This window comes from Dicentrarchus labrax, unplaced genomic scaffold, assembly GCF_905237075.1.
Source record: "Dicentrarchus labrax unplaced genomic scaffold, dlabrax2021, whole genome shotgun sequence".
Lineage (NCBI taxonomy): Eukaryota > Metazoa > Chordata > Actinopteri > Moronidae > Dicentrarchus > Dicentrarchus labrax.
Genome location: NW_026136708.1, coordinates 5003974 through 5025783, shown reverse-complemented (window position 1 = coordinate 5025783; position 21810 = coordinate 5003974). Strand labels below are relative to the sequence as shown.

The 21810-nt window shown below is 39.6% G+C and overlaps 1 protein-coding gene across 1 annotated transcript in view; it reads right to left on the bottom strand.

Annotated features, from left to right (window-relative positions):
• vsnl1a (visinin-like 1a) overlaps window positions 1-21810 on the bottom strand; it is a 32998-nt gene that overhangs the window by 9062 nt on the left and 2126 nt on the right. Inside the window, exon 3 of the mRNA XM_051409607.1 lies at window positions 15265-15431. Within this exon, the coding sequence (XP_051265567.1) occupies window positions 15265-15426 (162 nt within the window). The 5' untranslated portion in view covers window positions 15427-15431. The remainder of the gene's footprint in view (window positions 1-15264; window positions 15432-21810) is intronic.

Sequence of the window (21810 nt, the reverse complement as noted above, 5' to 3'; positions counted from 1 at the left end):
TATCAAGAACCTTGGTAGCTTAGCCCAGCTGAAAAATATGGAGTGGAATAAGACTTAAAATAAACAAACCATAGAATCAGAATACTCCTATTTCACTAAAATTCAACTTGAATCTTTATTATTTTTGGTTCCTCTATAATTGTTAATAAGTAAGAAAATTTGAGAACCACTGGATTAGCCTAGCGTGTATTTATTGAAAGTGGCTAATCTTTTTTGTTTAAAAAATATATATTTTCATTAATTAATGTATTCATATTTTTCATTTGGTTTGTACAATATTGTATAAAAACATGAAGATGACAATACTGAACTGTTGACGTGAATCTTGTCTTCCGCATTATTCAATTGCCATATGGGAAAGGCGGACTCCACCAGTAGCAATAAAAACTACTATACCAAGAGGCATTTGTAAATGTTAATACATTAAATGGCTGTTGCTGACAAAAATGTTGGCCATGAATTGTATCCAAAATGTGGTTTGATACTATTAAAAACTTAAGTACAGTATTATAACTTTTTGATTCATTGATTCTAAAATAATTCTCTGCCTACTGTAATTAATCACACCTGACAAAGCCAATGGACAGGAACGCTGACAAGCTACAGACCTGCCAAAACAGACCTGTCCCTGCCTACCCTATCTCCCAGAAGATGACCCAATGGGTGATCATTCATGCACTCGCTGTCTCATAATGCCTGCCCTGGACCGCTGCCATGGCGATGCCGTGCTCTGTCGTGTGTACCTCTATTTTCCACTGATAGTGTCTGCATTCATATCTATCCGTCTCCATATCGGCTCTCCTTGCTGCTCCCATAGTCCAGAGACACACGCTAAAGACACACACATACACACTCACATGTACACACTTTTGGGAGACCTCAGAGCTCATTTGTGCAATATGGATGGTTCAATATCATTTTGCCCCACGGATAAATGTTATCATTAGCCGCAGGACTAACGGCAAAAGAAAAATGAATCCCTTACTGTACATGTAAGTGCTCAGTGACCACCAAAACTGAAACATAGAATAGAATACGATAGATCTGAGCTATAGATTTAATAAGAATTTATAGTCTAAAGCCTATTAATATTTCCTCTCAGCTTTCATGAAGTCCACAAGGTCATCTCTCCTCGCTTAAAGATCCTACAGGCATTGTCTCTAATGTTATCAACAATATGTAGCAGGTTTGCCGTTGGCTGTTCATCTCTCTGGGATACAAGCACAGGGTTTAGAGGTCAGTCTGAGGCCGTAATTTCCACTCAAAGCGTTTAAGGTCTGTATTTTACCGTTAGCGTTACACTAAAAAATGATTCTTTAGCTTTGACTTGTTTCTTACGGTTTCTGTCATTCCACTGTGGCACCAGAGGGCTGTGTAGATACTGCCTTATGTTTCGTGCATCCCTTTGCTAACATTGTCAGATGTAGTCAAGCCTATTTAGAGAAACACACTAGCAGGACCTTGGCTTGACAGCACTTGTTGTCACTGCATATGGTTGTTTACATTGCTTCGTCAAAGCTTAGATGCGTCTTCACCGAGCAGAAGGGAGATAGAGAGGGAATACATGCATAATCCATTGCCGGGGTATTTACTCTGTGTGTGTGTGTGTGTGTGTGTGTGTGTGTGTGTGTGTGTGTGCATGCGCGTGTGTGTGTCTCTGCGTGAGAGAGATGAAGCCTGCGTGTGCTCTTACATAAACCCTCAGTGGCATGCCAGGCAGCAACAGAAACTTAGCCAGCGCACTGCTGTAGCTGCTACGGCTTCCAAGCCTCCAGGGTCTCCACAGACACACACACACACACACACACACACACACACACACACACACACACACACACACACACACACAATCCCCTCTGCTCTGTAAAATGCATTTTTAATTATCCTCTTGTTACTCTCAGATGGGTGTCTGCTGTGATATCAGTGTAAAGGTAAGTTAGCAGCAATTTATCCCTGAGAATATTTCTAACAATAACTTTTAACAATGACAATATAATAAAACAATAATAAAAGCTAGCTAAAATGAGCAGGTTCTAAATCTGACTGTGGTTGCTCGTGGCGTGATGGAAGAAGACAGATTAGACGCTGACTTTCTTTATCAAAACAACATGAACATTTGGTTGCAAACAGATACACCAGTTAATTTTGTTTTTGTATTTCTGATAAACAAGCTGCTTAGTTTTTTTCACACACACACACACACACACACACACACACACACACACACACACCAACATTTAAGAAACAACAGTTGTGTATATGGGTACGAATGCCTTTTTTTAATTTGAGAGGGGGGAGTGTGTCCAAGCTAAAACGTGGCGTTCAGTTGCTCTTTGAATTCTCTCAAGATCTGATTCTGATTAGCTCACATGAACAGCTCAAAGGTCACCCATGTCTGATGCTGCATTCACGCACTGTCAGCAGAATGGGAAGAATAATAAAAACACAGCTTATTTCGTCTTGGTCATTTTCACGCATTAATCGAAGGTGCTTGGCCCCTACCGCTAACCTTATAATCACACCAGATAAATAGCCTAAATTAGCTACTTTTGTTGTGTTATCTATTCGCAGCAGTTCAATACCAAGCAAAACCAGATACAAATAGTATATAGCTTCTATTAAGTTAGCTGAATCAATAGTGTTAGTGTTGTTTATATTGGATTTTATTTTGATGTAACTGCCAGCGGTGGTGCATTTTCAGCCATTCTGCCAACAGGTTGTTGACAGGTCTGCAGTTCTTTTCACTAAGGGGGTGTCAAAAATTCCTGATTTCTGATCTGAATTACAAGTTAAAGGCTGACTAGAGCTTTTTTTCCACTTGGCTACTCGTAATTACGGTTTAAAAAACATGATACGGACGCAGCTACTGGCATCTATCTCTGGCTACTGCATTAACACGCGTGTGACCTTTGTTTATGGTCAAGGTCTGTAAGATTTTTGGTTTTGAGGGATGAGCCTTTGATTCAGTGAGACAACAGACTTTCAAGAAGAGCGGCCACTTTATGAAAACATAAACCATGGATGATAAGTGTAAGGAGTACTGGTTATGTGTGTGTGTGGGGAGCAGATATTGAAGAGTGTCCACTTGTCTGACACCACATGCAAACCCTACAGTAGATTTACCAAAAGGACACATAATCTGCTTTGAATGGCTGACTATCTGTCATTATGCTGCCCATTATGAATGACTATATATGGTCCAGGAATCAGCTGAAATCCAGACTGATTCCTGGACACTCAGCTTGTGATTTAAGAGGAATTTAGAGCAGACCTGTCTCTGACCCTGGTTTATCTGTGGTTACAAAACACCCATCTGCTAGCACTAACTCTGCATTAGGAGTGTAAATGACAGCACAACAGCAGATGGCACTATTGAGTGTGGAAACATATTTCATGCCTCAGGGGACGGTGAGGAGAATAGGTACTGGCGTTGAGGAAAGACTAGAGGAGAGAGGGAGGAAAGGCTGCAGTGAGAGGTGAATCCATCAGACTACATACATAGCAATATCACGTATCAATAAGATCAGCAACTATCCATTCTGGTGTTGGAAGAGGCTACAAAAAGGGAATTTATCAACCTATCAGCACATAAAAATGTCATGTCTAGCGCATTCCACCGGTGCCATTTTTCTGCCTTTTTGATGCAGACTCTGATCTAAATCAGATACAGAGAAGCAGCCAAGCAGGGCAGGAAGCAGAGTGTGAATCACTGCTCGCTGCCAGGTTTGGCAGGTAGACCTGAGGGCTACCCTCCGCTCCTTGTGACGCAATTCAAAGCGAGGCAGAATATCAGAAAGAAAGGGAGGACTTGCTCGCTTTATCTTCATTTGCCAGTGGTGTGTCTACAATGGCTCGGCTGTAAAGTGCTTGGCAAGATAAATCCACAGCAGCTTGTGCAGTTTGAAGCCACCTTTTAAAAAGCTCATAATCGGCCTGCAAGCCTCTCTGGCTCAGCCGGGCGACAAGACAGTGCCAGAGAGGAAGGGAAGAAGAAGAAAGAGGTGAGGGAAGAAAGGGAAGAGTGAGATGAAGTGAGAGAGCACAACAAAAACACACAACATCTTTCCCATTTTCTCTAGATGTCTACAGTATGGTTCATTATTTATATTGTGCCTCCGTTCTACATGACTCATCAGACCTCCTTGGCTATTCCTCCTCAGGCATAAATTCATCATTCATGGCTGCTCAATCATGTCTGAGTCTGTGCGTGTGTGCATGTGTATGAAAAACCTCTGAATCTGCATGCAAACATTCATGTGTTTGAACTCCTTGCTGCCTCAACATTATTTCCATCTGACTTAGAGCTAAAACACCCACAAGATGTCTGAAGGGTTTATATCATCTCCTTCATACTTGAGTCCAATTATTAAAGTCAAGGATCTATATTGAATGTACATTTATTCTAACCCTGAGGTTCATGGAAATATAGATCTCGCTGTATTTTCATGGCACAGGGACTCAAAGGTCACAGACAGACCTGTGACCCATTTTGAGAGCACCTGCATTACAAACACAGCTGACTGCTGTAAGTTATTAGCAGCGCTCTGAGTCTGTTGTGCAGTGTATTGATGTGTTGCATTAAGATGAGCACTACCGGCCTTTCTCTTTCCCTTTCTCTCTATCACTTCTCTCTGCCCACTCTCTGGTCACAGTTTGAGTTTACCTGAGGGGGTAACTGGTACACAATACTCACTTCATTTCTCGTTTCCCATAACCCTTCACTGTAGGGTTCTCATTCTGGGGGGCTTTAAGTCCAGTCAAATGCTTTTTCATTTGCATGTATTTCACTGGTCACTTTGTGCAAAACTATTGACATACCCATCAATCTCAGCTGTACTTGTTTAATGCTAATTAGCTATTGTTAGCATGCTCAATTAAGATGGTATACCTGTTTAACATCAGCATTTAGCTCTTTCATTGTGAACATGTTAATGACGGATGTTAGCGTGCTGATGTTAGCTCAAAGCACCAGTGTGACTAAGTACAACCTCACAGATTTACTGGTACAGCAGTCAACTCTACAAACTTTCTAAATACAAGGATATAACAATCTAATCTGAGTTAATTATTTTTTAGAGCATATAATTCAAAATTTCCCATGTGGTCATCTATCTCCTTGAACATGGTAAATGCTTAGTTGGTGATCAGGTTGACAAAGAAAACTAAAAAGAGCTTAGAAATCAAGTCTTTTTTTCTCTATTCCTCCACACTAAAAGAAGTTCAATTTGTTTCCTGATACATAAAAAGTAAAGTTCAAGTAAATTAAAAACAACTATGATTTTCCAAAGCTGACGCAGTACATAATATATATATATATATATTTTTAATCATTGTGGTTGTGTTCAGATTAGCCTCCATAATTAAATGTTTTTGATTAACTGTATTTGGAGGAACAAGCTCCCCTGTAACTTCATTTGGTGAATCTGGCAGCCATATTATCTGACACAGTGTACCCATGGGGAATGAAATTCAGATGGTTCTGATTAAGAGTGTACATAACCACAAATGGATTAACAAAACTTTACTAATGTGTTTATCTAACTGTTCCAATCATATAGATGCAATTTCAAACTCTGCCTGAACCGTGACAAGAGCCATGATGTTGTTAGTATCATTTTGTGGCAGAACAAGCCTTTGGCTCTCATTGCTCTAATGGTTTCACTTCCATAACTGTCCTGTTTTCCCGTCCTCCAGTTTGGAGAATAGTTTCACTCTGTCAATTAGTTAAGTCATGTTAAGTTATTCTGATCGGACAGCTGGGTCAGTGAGGAGAAATGGCAAGACTGCAGAGAACAAAATGTCTGAACAAAATCAGCACTCAGTCTCTGGACTAATAGCGAGACAATTATTTTGGGAAGTGGTCTATTGGTGTGACTGCAGTAAAGTTAATATTGTGCACATGTAAAGATAGCAGTGTCTGGTTCCCTAATAAGTTATTTCCTTATTACAGCTGTCTCTCTGAATGTGTCAAAACATATACGCTATTTGGCTTTGGTGAACAGGCCTAATGGTTAAACACCGTTTAATGATATATATATATATATATGAGTGGGGAAACGTAACTTTCTTACAGTCGTACTCATTTAAACATTAGACAGGATCAGAACAGCAGAAGCACAGATACTTTTACGATCCTGAAAGTTAAAATAAGACAGAATGCTGAGCCCTGAGGAACATCTAAATACAACAGTTAGAGGTGTAACTACTAACAATACCTTACTATAGAGCTGATTAGTGCTTGTGATTAACATTTTTATTTTTCAATCTCTTATTCTTATTCCTTTTAACAGGATAGTTCCACAGTTCAGTTTTCAGTTGAATAAAAAGATACCACTCTAATGTCTATACACTGAATTTTAAGTCTATTTCCAAAAATGTCTTACTATTCCTTTAACTGTCAATATGTTGTGCCATACCTTTGATCAAAAATACAACAGAATATTAGATAGCAAGAGAGACAGAGAGACTCAACAGCAGCTGACAACAATAAATAACAAATGGCAAGACAAAGAAACCAAGAGAGCAAAACAAGACGCAAGATAAGGAGAAAGAAAGGGAAAGCCAGGCTCCTAACCTAATAATGCCCTACTCCAAAGCACTACAAGCTGGGAAGAGGAGGGCCACTCCATTGATTAACAAGGCCCATTTTATTTACAGAGGACAACCTGACCTGACCTTGAGTGCATATTTAACCCACACCACTATCTTGGCATAATTTATGTACTTTAATTGCCACTGCAGCATTTGCAAAGAAGGTATCTATATACAACGTATCCTTTGTAGCTTATTTTACTAAACATATTGTATATTATTTGTATATCATAATCTTTGTATTCAAACATAATAGAAATGATAAATGACTATAATCAGATTCCTGTAAGGGCCATTCTCTCCTTTCTTGTCTCCGTCCACATGAATGTCAGAGGTCAGCCTGAGAGGGATTCAGCATCTCTCTCATGGGTGGATTCTTGCTGACATTGTGACCTGAATCTCTGTTAACCAGTTGAAGGTCATTCTCGCAACCAACCCAGTGCACCATGGGATTTAAACCTGCATGATGAGACTAATAGCTTTGAGGCCTGTCACCATTCGACCGTGATAACTGATTTACTCTCAAATGAGGATGTGCTAATGGGTAGCCACAGCTCAATCTGAATAAGATTTCCTATTGTCTTACTTTGTGCATCTAAAGGCTCTCACTAACTTCCCCTTTCTTCTTCTCACACTGCAGCTGCAGCAACAGCAGCAGCAACAGCGGATGAGACTCGTTGAATAATTCAATCACAACTTCAAGGTTTGAAGTGAGACAATGCAAAGAGGCCAGAGTGCAGCTAATAGGTAACTAAATAAATAAAAGCCATTCATTATTATAAAACCGACCATCTCTCCATTCGTTTCCCTCTCTCCGTATCTATCGCTGCATCTTCCTTTCTGCCTCTCTGAATGTATTTATGTGTCTGTTTTCTCTGTTACAGCTCATTTCGGATGCATCTCATCTGCAAACACAGACACTCTCAGCAATTAACACCAATTTTCTCTTCTGAAAGAATGGAGAAAATTCACGGTGAAAAAAACACTGTTTTTCTTTATGAAAATTACAGTCTGCTAATTCAGTGTCAGATTCCCCTCCCTCTGAGCTTTCTAAACATTGCAAACGACTCGCTATCATAATGACTGAGTCATTTTGTCCAGAGTTTATCATTACTATTTGTGTGACTCCAATTTCCTGAGCTCTAAACAAAGAGTTGGGACTGTTTCTATATTTGACATATATTTATATTTGAGTGCAACTCATAAAAAGAAGTCTTCACATGAACACAAACTGGTTGATGCTGCTAAACCACATAAACAGAATTTCTTTTGTAGTGTTCAGTTATGTGCGTGTGTGTGTGTGTGTGTGTGTGTGTTGTGACAGCGATGGAGAAATGGCATGAGAGCAATTGAGATGACAAAAGCTATTTTTAGTGTATGGCAGCAACAAGCCCAACTTGGACAGAGAGGAAGGGAGGTGAGAGAGGAAGTGGGTAAGGAGAGAGATGGAGAAAAAACAGTGTGATGAGAAAAGAGGTTGGAAAAGAGGAGGTGTGACGTATACAGTAGTGAGACAGAGAAGAGGGAGAGAAATAACTGATGTTATGCAATATTATGAGGGCTACAACACACCCACACCACCAGCTGGCCTGTATTTGTGTAAAAGGGGAATACAAGACTGCTACTTTCTGGTGCTAAGGGATGCCACATGATTATTTTTGTATCATGACTGTAGAGCCAGTTAAGCACATATTTTTAATTGGTAAATCGTTTGTGTTTATATTTTGTATATGTTCTGATACCATAGAAGTTACAACAGTTGTATGTATATTTTAAATAGTAAATTATAGTTGCTTTAGGATTATGTTTATATTTATCTTTAATTACTAGACTACATACACACACTGTATAGTGATACTGCGGCGAGGAGGTTGTAAGTTGTGTGTGTATAAAAGTTAAGAACCCATGTGGTGCTAGTGGGATGTAGAGAGGCCTGCAAATTTGAATCAAAACAAACTTTTGACTTTTTTACTTTGTCATTTTTACTTTTGTCTTACTTTTAAATTGATTGGAACATCAAGTCAGTTATGTAATTCTAAGATGGGAACCACCTGCCACAACGTTGAGATCTTTACATTTTCAGTAGGACAGTAGCCTTGATATTTGAAACATGGAGATATTTTCAACTAGATCCCAAACAATACAGGCCAGACCAAAACTGTTTGAGCTTATCACAGGTATGTCGTACCACAGATACTATCGCTGGGTAAGGAATTAATAATTCCAATAGAGAAATGTCCAAATCATGTTGTGAAAAGAAAGCAGTGAGAGCAAGGACTGTAAAATACACAGTGTGTATTTTATAATCTTGTAATCATAATTCAATTGAAGGTATGTGTTTATGTTAAGAAAGTAATATCAGCCAATATATTGTTACTGTTTTTCAGCACTAACATGAACATAGCTAATTTAATTGAGATAGATTACTTTTTTGTAAGTTTTTGAATATTTTGTAAAAGATATTCATATTAGTATTGTGACACTGCTTTTAACCATATTTCCCTGCTATAAACTGTGGTTGTATGGGAGTCGATATATAACTGTATATCTCTATATCATGTGGCAGCCACTACAGAGGGCTCGCTCCTCTGGATGTCTCATCTGTACAAATTATCAGAAAAGGTTTCTCAAAATAATTTTCCGCATCAATTTAACGCTGCATCTCTATCTGTTCTGTCTGTGTTTTGTCTCCTGTGATCAGGCGACATATGTTCCCTCACAGAAACAGGCTGCCGGCCAGATGATGTCAGTGTCTGTCTGTCGCTCCGTTTACCTTCTCATCACTCTGCCCTTGCGATCTGTCTGTGTGTCTGTCTGGTGAGGCAATGGGGGAGGCTCACAGTCAGTGCTTCTGAATGGTCACACACACACACACACACACACACACACACACACTCCACACCCGTCAACAGCAAAAGGCTTGAGGCTATGTTAGCGAGACGCAACAGAGCGGAATCCATCCATACAGTACATCTACATTCAGGTCAGCATTGTGTATGGGTGGGCCCGCCTCACAACAATGTTTCCAATCTACAGCGAGGGCTTCTCTCCCCTTCATATCGCCTAATCTAAAGCAACAAACCAGGAGTTAAATGTTCATATTTTTCATTTTTCCCCAGCCTCATGTCTGATGATAATAAACTACAACAACTGATTTTAGGGTGTAATAAAATACATTTTGGGAAAAATTCTTAACCTTTCTGGAACTGCACAGAAGCTGTGAGGGCAAAGACAAGCTCAAAGCACAAAGTTGAAATAAACTGGTTTCTCTTTGTTTCTGTTGTGCTGTATTTCGGGCATGTGTTCTCCATAAACACAATAACAAAGTAATATCAGTAGAAGAGACAGAGGGTTGCTGTCTGTTGCAGAAATCATAATGAAGTCCATTATGCTGACATCTATCTCATCACAATAACATCAACAGAGCACCAACTGGCAGCAAACCAGCAATACTGATGTTCATTTCGTGTTACTGTCAACCAACACACTAACACACTGTATACAGTAGACATATGCAGCAGGATTTCAATTGTAGTATTTTCCTGTTTTAAACAAAGAAATATTATGTAGTCAATGTGTATGGATAACTGTTAAATGTGTGTGTGTCTGTGGAAATCTCCGTGTGGCTGCTGTCTCTGTATGCATCAAGTGCAAGGGAAAAAAAAGGGACAAAATCTATCACCTTAACATCTCAGGGAGTGTCGTTATCCTGTTACAAATGGCTCCCACAGCGGCCGGCATGTCAGGGATGAGAAATTTCACACACTGTGGCATGCAAGCGCTTGAGTGTGAATTGTCACGGAGGCCTCTCTTCCATTTTTATATCGCTGTCTGGCATCGGCAATGCCACTAAAAGTGAAAATCCACTGGGAAACAAAAACCTGCGGGAGGTCAGTCTAATGAGCTTGCATAGCTCGACCTGGATTTATGAACAGTGACACTCCTCTCGGAAAGTGAAAAATAAGACAGACAAAGTGTCATCACACTGAACGTGCAGGTGGATATTGAGAGTGTCGAGTGATTTTTAACAGATCCATAAACATTTATCTTGTTCTAAACCTAAGAAGTTATGCCTGTATACTTAAACATTACAAATTGGAAAAATAATAATCAATACTGACAACAATAAAATTGTTTGTTAATGGCCTAATACAAAAGAGTCATAAAATCATTTGATACACTAAAATCTTCAGTCAGTACAGATTTGCTACAATCAGCTGATTTGATTTCATCCATCCATTCAGCCTCGTCACCATAGTTACAGACTACTATGCATTTAAATCAGATATTTAATTTGAACTGACATTACTGATGGTCATATAAATCGTCTTATTATCATCTGGAAACCATTTCAACTGCTTCTAATTTTACAATCTTAATTTCTATATTCATTTGGTCATACTTGACTGAGATTAAATTATAATTATAAATTATATATAGGAAATCTGACTGTTTTAAATAACTGAGATTCATTACTTCTGATAATGATATACAGAGTAATTCATGTCACCCTAATCCTAAACAAATGGCCGCGTAAGGAGCGGTAATACTGGTTATGGTACAAAGATATACTGCAGATTATGTGCTACACCACAGCGTCAACTATGAATATCACAGACTGCCCTGAGACATACACACCCATTATTTCCAGCCGACATGCTACACCTGCTCTCTCCCTCTGCTTGTTTTTTTCTCTCTTCCTGTTCTATCATACCTCTCCCTCTTTATCACTTCCTCTTACTCTCTCTCCCTTTTCGCAGCCTAAAAGATGATTACCTCCACAAAGTAACTGGGAATTAACAGAGTGAGAGACAGAGCACAGAAGGGATAAAAAATAAAAGAAGGGAGAGAACAGTGTGTCTACTTCCAACCAAAACAGCACATTAAGGCCAGGCAGGCAGCCGAGTGGAGGTAACACTGCATTTAGCACCCTGGCTGGGGGGGCTTCTGGACAACTGTCACAGGTGCAGATCTGTGCAAATGTGAGGAGATCTCAGGCGCAAGTGCAGAAAAATAAAGATCTCGGTGCACAGGTGTAAGTTGAGCCCTGACTATCTCATGCATGCATGCGCAGCGAGGACACACACTCTCACACACACATATTCTTGTACATTTCTCCATTGGAGATAATGACTAATAAATAATGTATACGCACTTTCTTTCACTTTTCTCATTCCTGCCTGTCTCTGTTTCTCGCTTTCAGCCGACGCAAAAACACGCTGTTCTGTCTCCCTCTCCCTCCCACTGAACATATGACCCCCCCCCAGCACACACATACACACACACACACTTACAGGCGCACACACAGAGTCACTCTTCACAGGAACAATCTGTCCCGTTAATGTGAGGTCACAGCAGACCGTTTTTCCACTTATCAGCCCTCTGGATTTAAATAAAGCCCTATCACTGATACACTGTTGCCAGGAAACACAATAGGATGCATCAATAACAGGATTTACCCAGAAGCCTACAAGACCCCTTTAGATGTGAGCTGTGTTGCCCCCTTTGTGTGGCTCCAGAGTTCCCTGCCACTGTTGCTCGTGAGCCGCCACATTGTGCTGTAAAGAGATTTTACGATTTCTTTTGTGTTTGTATCCTTCTATCAGAGCTGCCAACTTTCTCTTATTTCCCAGGAGTCCAGATTTTTTTTTTTTTGTAGTTTAATTTTAAAAGGATTTCGATGCTTTTCAGTAGGTTTTAATCAGACAAATTGGTCCAAATGGAAAAATGTAAGTCCCAGTGGTGACAGATGTGTTTTGTTCTGTTTTTTTTTTTTTTTTTTAAATCACAGCAGCCATACCTACACTTCATTTTTTTTAGCTTTCTCTTCTGGTCCCTGCTGATGCATGAGTTCTGATGGCATTTAGAGGAAGTAGACCAATGACCTCAGTGAGCAGGCATGTCTTATGTATCTGGCTATGAGGCATTTCCTGGCACCAGTGATAAAAGATTAATGCCTATTCTTACACTGCTAGCTTCCTTCCGTGCAAACTCTTTTAAAGTTATAGAATACAGTACAAGAGGACACGAGATGCTGAGATAAGCATGATGTAACAGCATGTATACAGTATAGTAGTACATGGTTAATTAATCACACTGTATGAATACACTTAATGTAATTTAAGTGCCTCAGAATCCATATCTCCAAAACCAGACCAGTACAGGTTTAATAATTATTTAGCAATGCAACAGTTTCAAGACTATCAAAGTCACAGTCTGGGCCTCCTGTAGGCAGACGGTGCTTAGGACCTGCCCTGTGTGTACATTAAGTTTTCTGTCACCAATAAATATAAGGTTGCACTTATATTTATTGGTGACAGAAAACTCAATGCTAGCTTCTTCCCTCTCAGCAAAATTAAAAAATGCATCAGAAACCTGCAAAGGACCGAAACTTTAGCAGACGTAGCCTCGACAACAACCCGGAGTGAGTGACCGGCCGACCACAGCAGCGTAGCATTAGCAGCCAGCTGGTAGTCAGAGCTAATGAGCAGCTGCTGTCAGACTCTGTTTCTGCACTGCAAACTGGAGCTTTTACAGTCACTAGAAGGACATCCATGTTTTTAAAAGTCTCTGTGTTTCTGTATGTCTGTATTGTAGCTAAGCTAACGGCTCAGAGAGGCCAACTCTGGTATGTCTGTGGGGGGGACTGTGAGTGCGTGGGATCAAGGTAGAGGTTGCAGTCCGGTGGTTCTCCTCCAGCCGTCTAAAGCATAAGTCTGAACCATTACGCCAACATAGAAAAATACTAAGTAGAGGTTTAGCAAAAAATTGCCTAAACTCCTGTGATGATTGCTGTGTCTCGATCAGTATACATTTGAAAACGAGGGCAGCGGTTTAGGTTCTGATTAGAGGGTATTTTGTATATAAATGTCATGATAAAAAGGAGTCCAAAATGATCGACTCTATCTCAGCACTGGACGAGGTTCAGAGTGATTTAAAACAGTCATATAATGTAGTTTACAGATCAAAAACATGTTTAAGTATGGAGTACCCCTTTAAGGTTCAGTAGGTCACAGACATTGATTGATACTATAGTAGTAGAACTAAACTCCTTGTAGTAGTGAATACCATTTATAGCCACTTATTTTTTTTATCACACTTTTTTTTTCACTATGGGAGCATTGTTTCTATGAATGTGTTCCTGCCTGTTTTGTAAAACTAAATGAATAAATCATGGAATAAATTCACACTCTTCTGTCAGAGGTAATGAGATACGATAGGCTACATATTAGCATTAGAAGATAATCATCTGAGCTCCTCTGATATCTGGCTCTCTGTTGGTTTTCTGCCCAGATACAGGAGTGGCGAATGGGAACATGGCAGGATGCCTGCTAAAATCTAGCAGGGTTTATAATGGGAATGCACTATCCCTCAATGGTTTCTGTGGTGAATCAGAGTATATTCATGTGACCTCAACGAACCCTGCTAAAATCAATTGTGGGAAAACAAACTGATGATGCATTTTGTTAGTCTTTTAATAAACAGCTAATAATTTACACCGGTGCATCTGCTATTACTTCTACAACTACTAGAAGTGTTACCACTACCATTATGACTATTTATCTGGTTATAAATACTCCTACTGGAGCCTCTTCTCATGTAAAATTCATACTGATCAACCTGGCCAGATTTTTTTACATTCAGTTAAGCTACACCATCACCAATACTGTACCATTACATAGCAAATTACGCATTAACCTGAATTTAAAGGTACACTAATCAATATTTCAACGGATCACATGACTATGTCTTAGGTGTAAGGGGTCACTTGTAGTGATGAACCCATGGGAAATTATCACATAACTGTGGTTCCTCTCAGCTCTACAGAGTGTTTTAGGATCTTTCAGCTCATTGTTTTAGTTTTCTGCTACCACAACATTACTGTGTTGGTATGCTCTCAATACTCTCACCAACCTTGTTTTATTTAAGGTCTGATACACCTACTGTACACTACCTGCTTAGCACCAAAAAAGCAGACATAAAGAGTTAGCAACTAGCTAGCGAACAAAACGTAGCATTTGGCCACTAAAGAGCCAATGTTATCTTTAGGAGTTGGTGGAGACCAAACAGAGTTTCAGCTGAATGCTAATGTTTCACTGTGTCTGCTGGATGTGTAAATAGGCAACTGTTTGCTAGCATGCTAACCATATCAAAAGATTAAATCAATGTAGCTTTAAACTAATTATCTCAATCTCCTGATATAATTGTGTGTAATTTTGTCATATACAGGTATACTACATTTGTATTATTTGATCAATGTACAATTTGATGGTAATGTCTTGGAAAAAAAACATTCACTTGTCGTAAATATTATAAAACAAATTGGAGATCTGTGTAGGATATTGATTCAACCACTATGAGAATATGTTAACAACATTAACAGTACAATGAGTTCAGCCTTATTCTGTGTAACTAATCGTTTCTGTTCTGGGACACTGTCTCATGTTCTCCTCTGATGAACTTCTACTTTAATCTATCCAAACCCACTGTTAGTTGTTAATTTACTGCTTTATTGAACTTTAGTCAGATCTACTCAGAGGTATATACCGTGTGTGCTGAGTGAGTTTGTGTGAACGTGTGTGTGTGTGGCAAACACATACAAATCAGTGTGAGCGTTGAAGCATACAGTATGTGTGTAATCCATCAACTGAAAGTGAGTCAGTGGAGTCTCACCTTGACATAGAGCTGCTGGAACTCGTCCAGGTTGAGCCGGCCGGTGGGACAGTCCTTCAGGAAACCCTTGTACCACTGCTTCAGCTCGTGTTCGTTAAACTCTGTGTTCTTCACCAGGTCCTCCATCACTTCAGGGGTCAGCTTGCTGTTCTGTTTCCCCATTTTTCCTACATAAAGGGCAAACACACACACACACACACACACACACACACACACACACACACACACACACACACACAATTAATAAACTTAAGCACCTTTCAGTTAATACAGGACACACAGAAGAACCTCTGTAAAATACATTGTTATGAACCTAAAATTCTTGAGGGCTTTTGAAAGAGTGATTTATCAAGGCTGAAAACAGAGATTTCTAGAGAGCTGTGAAAGTGCAAACCAAAGCTCCATCTAAAAATAAGCTTTAAAACAAATGGAGTGATATGAGGCACGGGAATAGTTTCACGTTATAAATTAGTCCTGAATTGTTATTTCTTGCTAAATAATAGAGTCGGTTTGTAGGTTTTTCTGTTCTGTCGTCCTTTGCGCAGCTGCTTGTCCTAGATTTGTTTGTTGTTGTTTCATTTTTAGTGGAACTCTGAACCTTTAAAAGCCTTCTTGAGTTTTTGCATTACCATGATAAACTGTATTTTATAAAAAATAAATATGGATTGAGGGATAGATGGCATGTAGATGTTAATGTCCCCTCACTTCTCCTACTGGAGCTGTTTGCACCCAGCTGCCTCTGTGGATAGTTTATGTATCTACACAGTGCTGATGCTGCCACTTTATGGCCTTAATTCGTTCATTAACCAACCAATTATCATAATTTGCAAAAGATGGTTATGAGAACATTCCTGCTAGTACTCTCAGCTGAGATGTTTTATTGGACCTCTTTAGCTTGAGAAGACCAAGGGAGATATACGTAGCAACAGTATGTGTGGTGCCAATCTGTCTCTTGAGAGCCTAGGGGTGAGGAAAGGAGGCTCAGGCACGAATCCAAGACGTACCGCAGTCATATACACTGAGGCCTGCCATGCTGCATTGGTTTTTTCAAAGCTCCATTTAAGGGTGTTCCTTCAGAGAGACCATTTTTCGAAAGTATACCATAAGTTTTGAGATTGATTTTATGCTTTCCGGGTAGCAGCTGGCTTCCATTTATTTCAATACGCTATGAAAATCAACAATGCAGCGACCTGAAGCTCACCTGGAACAGATAATGCATCACTTGCTGCCATTTTTGAATGCCAAAGTTTATTGCTGTGTGGTAATGACACTGCGAGCAGGGACTTTTTGCATCCTTGCAGTGCTTCAAAGCAGCTGCAACATCCAACTCTGATGTTGGCTGCCAAAGAGAAACCTTTTTACTGCAAGGAATTACGTCACATTTTTACATTTTTAAAGCAGTCATGTTTGCTGATTGTTCATTTTCAGGCCCTCACTGTGTCACAACATAGCTCAGGAGTGTACCGCACTTCAGCAGCCAACTGCCACACTGTAGATGTCGGACTGTGTTGAACACACCACCAAGGCAAGTTTCCAAAATGGTCATCACTTGCAACTACATTACACAGTAAAAATACACAGAAGGTATGATATCAAAATAAAATCAAGAGTGAAATGTATAGTATGCCTTGCACATTAATAATTGATTCAGAAAGCATTTGTGATCTGTCTGTTCTGACATTTTGGGAAAGTCAAAATTCACTTTCTTCATGGAAGTTAGATCAGAAGATTGATACAACTCTCAAGACTGTACGTTATATGAAGCTAACCAACAGTCTTTATGTTAGCCTAGCATAAAGACTGGGGGAAACAACTAGCCTGCCTCTGTCTGAAAGTAAATTAAACGATAAAAACATGTAAGAACAACAATTTGTGGTTTTACAATGGGCTAAGCAAACTGGCTGCTGGCAATAGCTTCACATTTAATGTACAGCTGTGAGAGTGGCATCGATCTTCTTCAGTTCTTGGCAACAACGCAAATCAGTGTGTTTCCCAAGATAAAGAAGTATTTCTTTAAGCCTCTATCTGGATGGAACTGGCCAGGGGAATATGGTTTCTATTGTTTTATTGACAGGTGTTTGTCCTTTTTCATATAGGCCCCACTATACACAGGGGTTGAACTATTTTAGAAAGTTGTGAAATGGAGGCCTGATGAAGGTCTGTGTGTATCTATGTGTGTGCGTGTGTGTGCGTGTGTGTGTGTGTGTGTGGTGGGTGTAGACAGCGGCTCAGTTAGTTGATCTAATTTGGTTGTCTACATTGTTGATGGAGAGGGAGGAAAGTGGAGAGAGAGACACATCTATCAGAGAAGTTATATGCTTCTTCACAAAGACCCCTTCCAACCTTCCCAAGCAGCTCAGACAGTCCCTGCACCACAATCTGGAGGCCATTTGTCTAAGGAAGATAGATATGCTTTGCCCTGGAAATCCAATTTTGAAAAATGCTTTCTGCCTGTGTGTGACCCAAGTTCACCAAGGAACGCAGGATTCATAATGTGCAAAACTGAAATTAAAGTTCTGACTAATCATGCCTCCACACTGCCTGTTAATTAAATGGATAATACAGCAAATCAATTATTTTACAAATGAAATCACAGCAGGTATGACAAAAGGCTTCATTGTCAATATGTTAATAAGACATGAGGTAAGTTAATTAGATAATGGTAAACAGAAAATGTTATTTAAACAATGCAACAATCTGATAATCCTATTAAGTTCAATTGCTTATGGGAGGTGGAGAGGGGAATCCACACTTACACAAACAAAAAAATGACAGAGAGACAGGCCTTTAGACGGACACATGCACACACACACTTCTATATATGGAGATTAGCCGGCTGTATGGATGCCCTCACTATCAGCTGAAACCAGTGAAGTGACCCGACATGGTTGATGCTCACCAAAAAATGTAATTTCTCGCAGACCTTTGATGAATTAATTCAGGATAAGCAGCATTTTGGACCCATGTTGAGTATGGCTGAATGTCACTACTCCTCATTGGTTTTCAAAAGGCTGTTTGATTACCTGCATTTGTGTAAATCAAGACCCTATTCTTTCTGCTTTGTTACTTCTAAATACAGGAAAATAACAGCGTCGCACATTAGGAAGCCTTGATTACAACGCTGACACTTAACATCAACTCTTGTAAAGCCGGGAACACGCTGCTTCAGTTTCAAAATCCTAACAGATTTTAAAATTGGGTTGCATCACTCACATTAATCACCCAAAGAGATTGTCTTCTGTCTGATCTCAAACATGCACACTACAATACAAGATTTAAAAATAATGCTGCATCACACACTACAGGATATTATTAAGATAATGGTGCCAGAGGGAGCAATGCACCACCGGGATATCATGGGGTGCATTTGGTACATAAAGACACAGCACCATTAACATCCTCTTCATCTGGACTTTCTCCCTACATTTGTGGTTCCCAACCTGGGGTTGCCATGGCTTTATGGTGAGTCATGAGGCCTTCTTGATTTTAAGGAGGGCTAGAAAACGTAAACAATATACACAGTAGGCCTATTTCTCAGCATTTGGTTCATTTATGTTAAGAAAAGTAAAGTAAATTGTTAAATTTACTGTCTAATAGAACAATAGGACAAGAAAACACTGAATTTGTCAGAAAATAAGCCTATTAAGTCTGTATGATTGTTAAAAATAATACAAATACATAATACAGAAAGAGAATTGTATAAAAGTTTCCTTAACAGGAAATAATCTGCTCAAAATTAATCCAGATTACTTGTTTTATGCAAACTACTGAGCTCACTATTTGGATTAATTGTACAGTTTTGAATATAATATGAAATACCCATAAAATATCACTTAGTCAGTGGCCGTCAGTTTACTAAATAATAGAAAAGGGGTCCCTGAAGGAAAAAGTTTGGGAACCCCTGCTTTAGTACCATGACCTGTGTGTGAGGAGGTAGTACTCTATGAGGTAGTTATGATGCAGATGCAGAATATGGACACATATATGTAAAGATAAAAATCTTGCCTCTATTAAATAGGACAAGGCACAACACAGCCTTGTGTTAATATGGCCTGCCAGACAGGGGTGGCTGCAGCTCAGGACGTAGAGCAGGTCGTCCATTAGCCCCAGGGTCGGTGGCTCCATCCCTGTGTGCTCGAGCAAGACACTGAACCTCAAGTTTCTCCTGATGGGCAGTCCAGCACCTTGCAGGGCCGCTCCGCTGCCATACGTGTGTGATTGGGTGAGGTAATATTGTAAAGCGCTTTGTCCATAAAAGCTGGGGCAGGAAGCTTTTTTTGGTGTCATTGGGCAAAAATCCCAGAATAACTTTTCAGCATATTGTATAGCCTGTGATGGGAGACTTCGGTCTCTCACAGGTCATTTCAGAGAGACTGCGTTCCTATTTTGGCAGGGCAACCTTCTGCTGCAGTCTGAACTTGCGGGTTTGGTGGAAGGGGGCTTAGTGCTTCACATTTGAGTTATATTTTTGGTATGGTCTTGGTATGAATGACAAATGTTCTTTTTAGCTCTATGTATATATGCTTACATTTTGGATTTGGTAGTACAAGGCCTGGATCCTGGATTCATTAAAGTGGTAATCCAGGGATTTCGTATTGCACATCCATAAAGAAGAAGAGACAGATTTTAAATAGAATTGAAGCAGCATTACTTTGTGCAAGATTTGATTGTCTGTATGGAAATAAGGTCTCCATCTGCATAGGCCGATACAGGGACAATATTCTGTCTAATGAATACAAAACTATGGGGTGAAACCTAAGAATATAAAGTACAACTGTTTTTTCAAAGGAGGGCACACATGAGATTTACAGAATAGATATGTTGTGGCAGCAATTTGATTTTAGCTTAAGTTCATACTCTATCAATATTTTTATTCAATTATTCATCTTCACTTTTTGTGCGAGCAAAGAGCTACTGTGTGTACAAAACATTCAGGTAATCATTTAACTTGCAAGTGTCCATGTCAATGGTTAAGTTTAAGTTATTTAAAGGTCCAGTGTAACATTCAGGAGGTTTTATTGGCAGAAATGGAATATAATGTTCATAGATATGTTTTCATTAGTGTATACTGTAAGTTACTTGAATATAGGATCTGTTTTTGTTACCTTAGAAGCTGTTTATCTGTTTATATCTACAGACACCACAGGTCTCCTTCCATGGTGTCTGCCATGTTTCTACAGTTTCCCAGAAGACACTAGCTCTAGATAGGTGCGTTTGCATGTTTCGCGGCCACCATAGTTTCTCTTTTGCGCTTGGAAGGGAAGGGAGGGAGTTCAAATCTATAACTACACCACTAGATGCCACTAAATCCTACATACAGGTACTTTAAACTTCCGTTAAATTGTTGAAATACATTTTGTTACTACAGTGAACTTAACCGAACAGAACCCAAAAACAATCTACCACAATATATTTAAATGAGCTGATGCTCTATTCAGATTCAGTAAAATGCTACTGAACCCTAGTTTTCAGCTGCTCTCATAAGCACAAACCGCTACAGTATGCACAGACCCAGTCTAAGATAAGAATTACGGACATGGGGTTATGGGTTAAACACCACAGAATGTGACTACTAAAGTTAAAGTCTAGCCTCTCTCTCCGAGTTACACGCGTAAAGTCTGCTGCAGTGAGACAGAGGAGGCAGTGCGCTCCGACAGCACTCCTCTGTTACACTGTAGGCTGTCAGGCAAGATGGGCTGAGCCTGAAGACAGCAGCTGCAGCAGGAGACAGATGTGTCCCGAGAGAGATCTGAGCACAAGACGCATGACAGCCTTGGCATTATGTCACTGTGCAGATGTGTGTGTGTGTGTGTGTGTGTGTGTGTGTGTGTTGTGTAATAGAAAGAAAAGTAAATACCTTTGTATTTTATATTTAATTTAGTGTGTGAATGAATGCATGTGTTCATGTTTACCGTAAATATAATGTATCTCCCACCAGTCATCAAAGCACTTTGCATCACAGAACTACAGAAGTCATTCAGAATTAATCTGAAGTGCTGCACTTCAAGGCGTCACGAGCGCCACATGAGCATACTGTCAGCATATGATGGTGAGACAGAAAACCTCTGAGCAATTAATACATTTTTGATGGAAGATACAAACTTCTGATATAGTGATACATTTTCATTCACAACATGCTTACAATAGCTCTCACTGCATCATAATATGTGTTGCTCATTACTCTGTCATCCTTCATTCATGCAACAAGCAGCAGAGCTGAATCTGCATCTGTATTGTTTCAGCATGTCACCTGTGGCCCAGCTTCACGCCACAACATGCACTTTTTTCCATATCATGCAGTAATATGTCTGGGCCTTATTAAGAAATGGCAAAAACATATTTTATAATAAGATGTAATTACTTTCACTCCTTGTGAAAGAGTTAATCTTGAGTGTACTAACACTTAAATAAATCACACATTTTCTAATACCACCCCCACAGCTCACTTTATATAAAACCTGCAACTGCACAACCTTTAAAGTGACGCATGTGGAAACATGGTGTGGTGGAGCAATTTCAAAACCTCTTCCTCCACATTTTTTACAG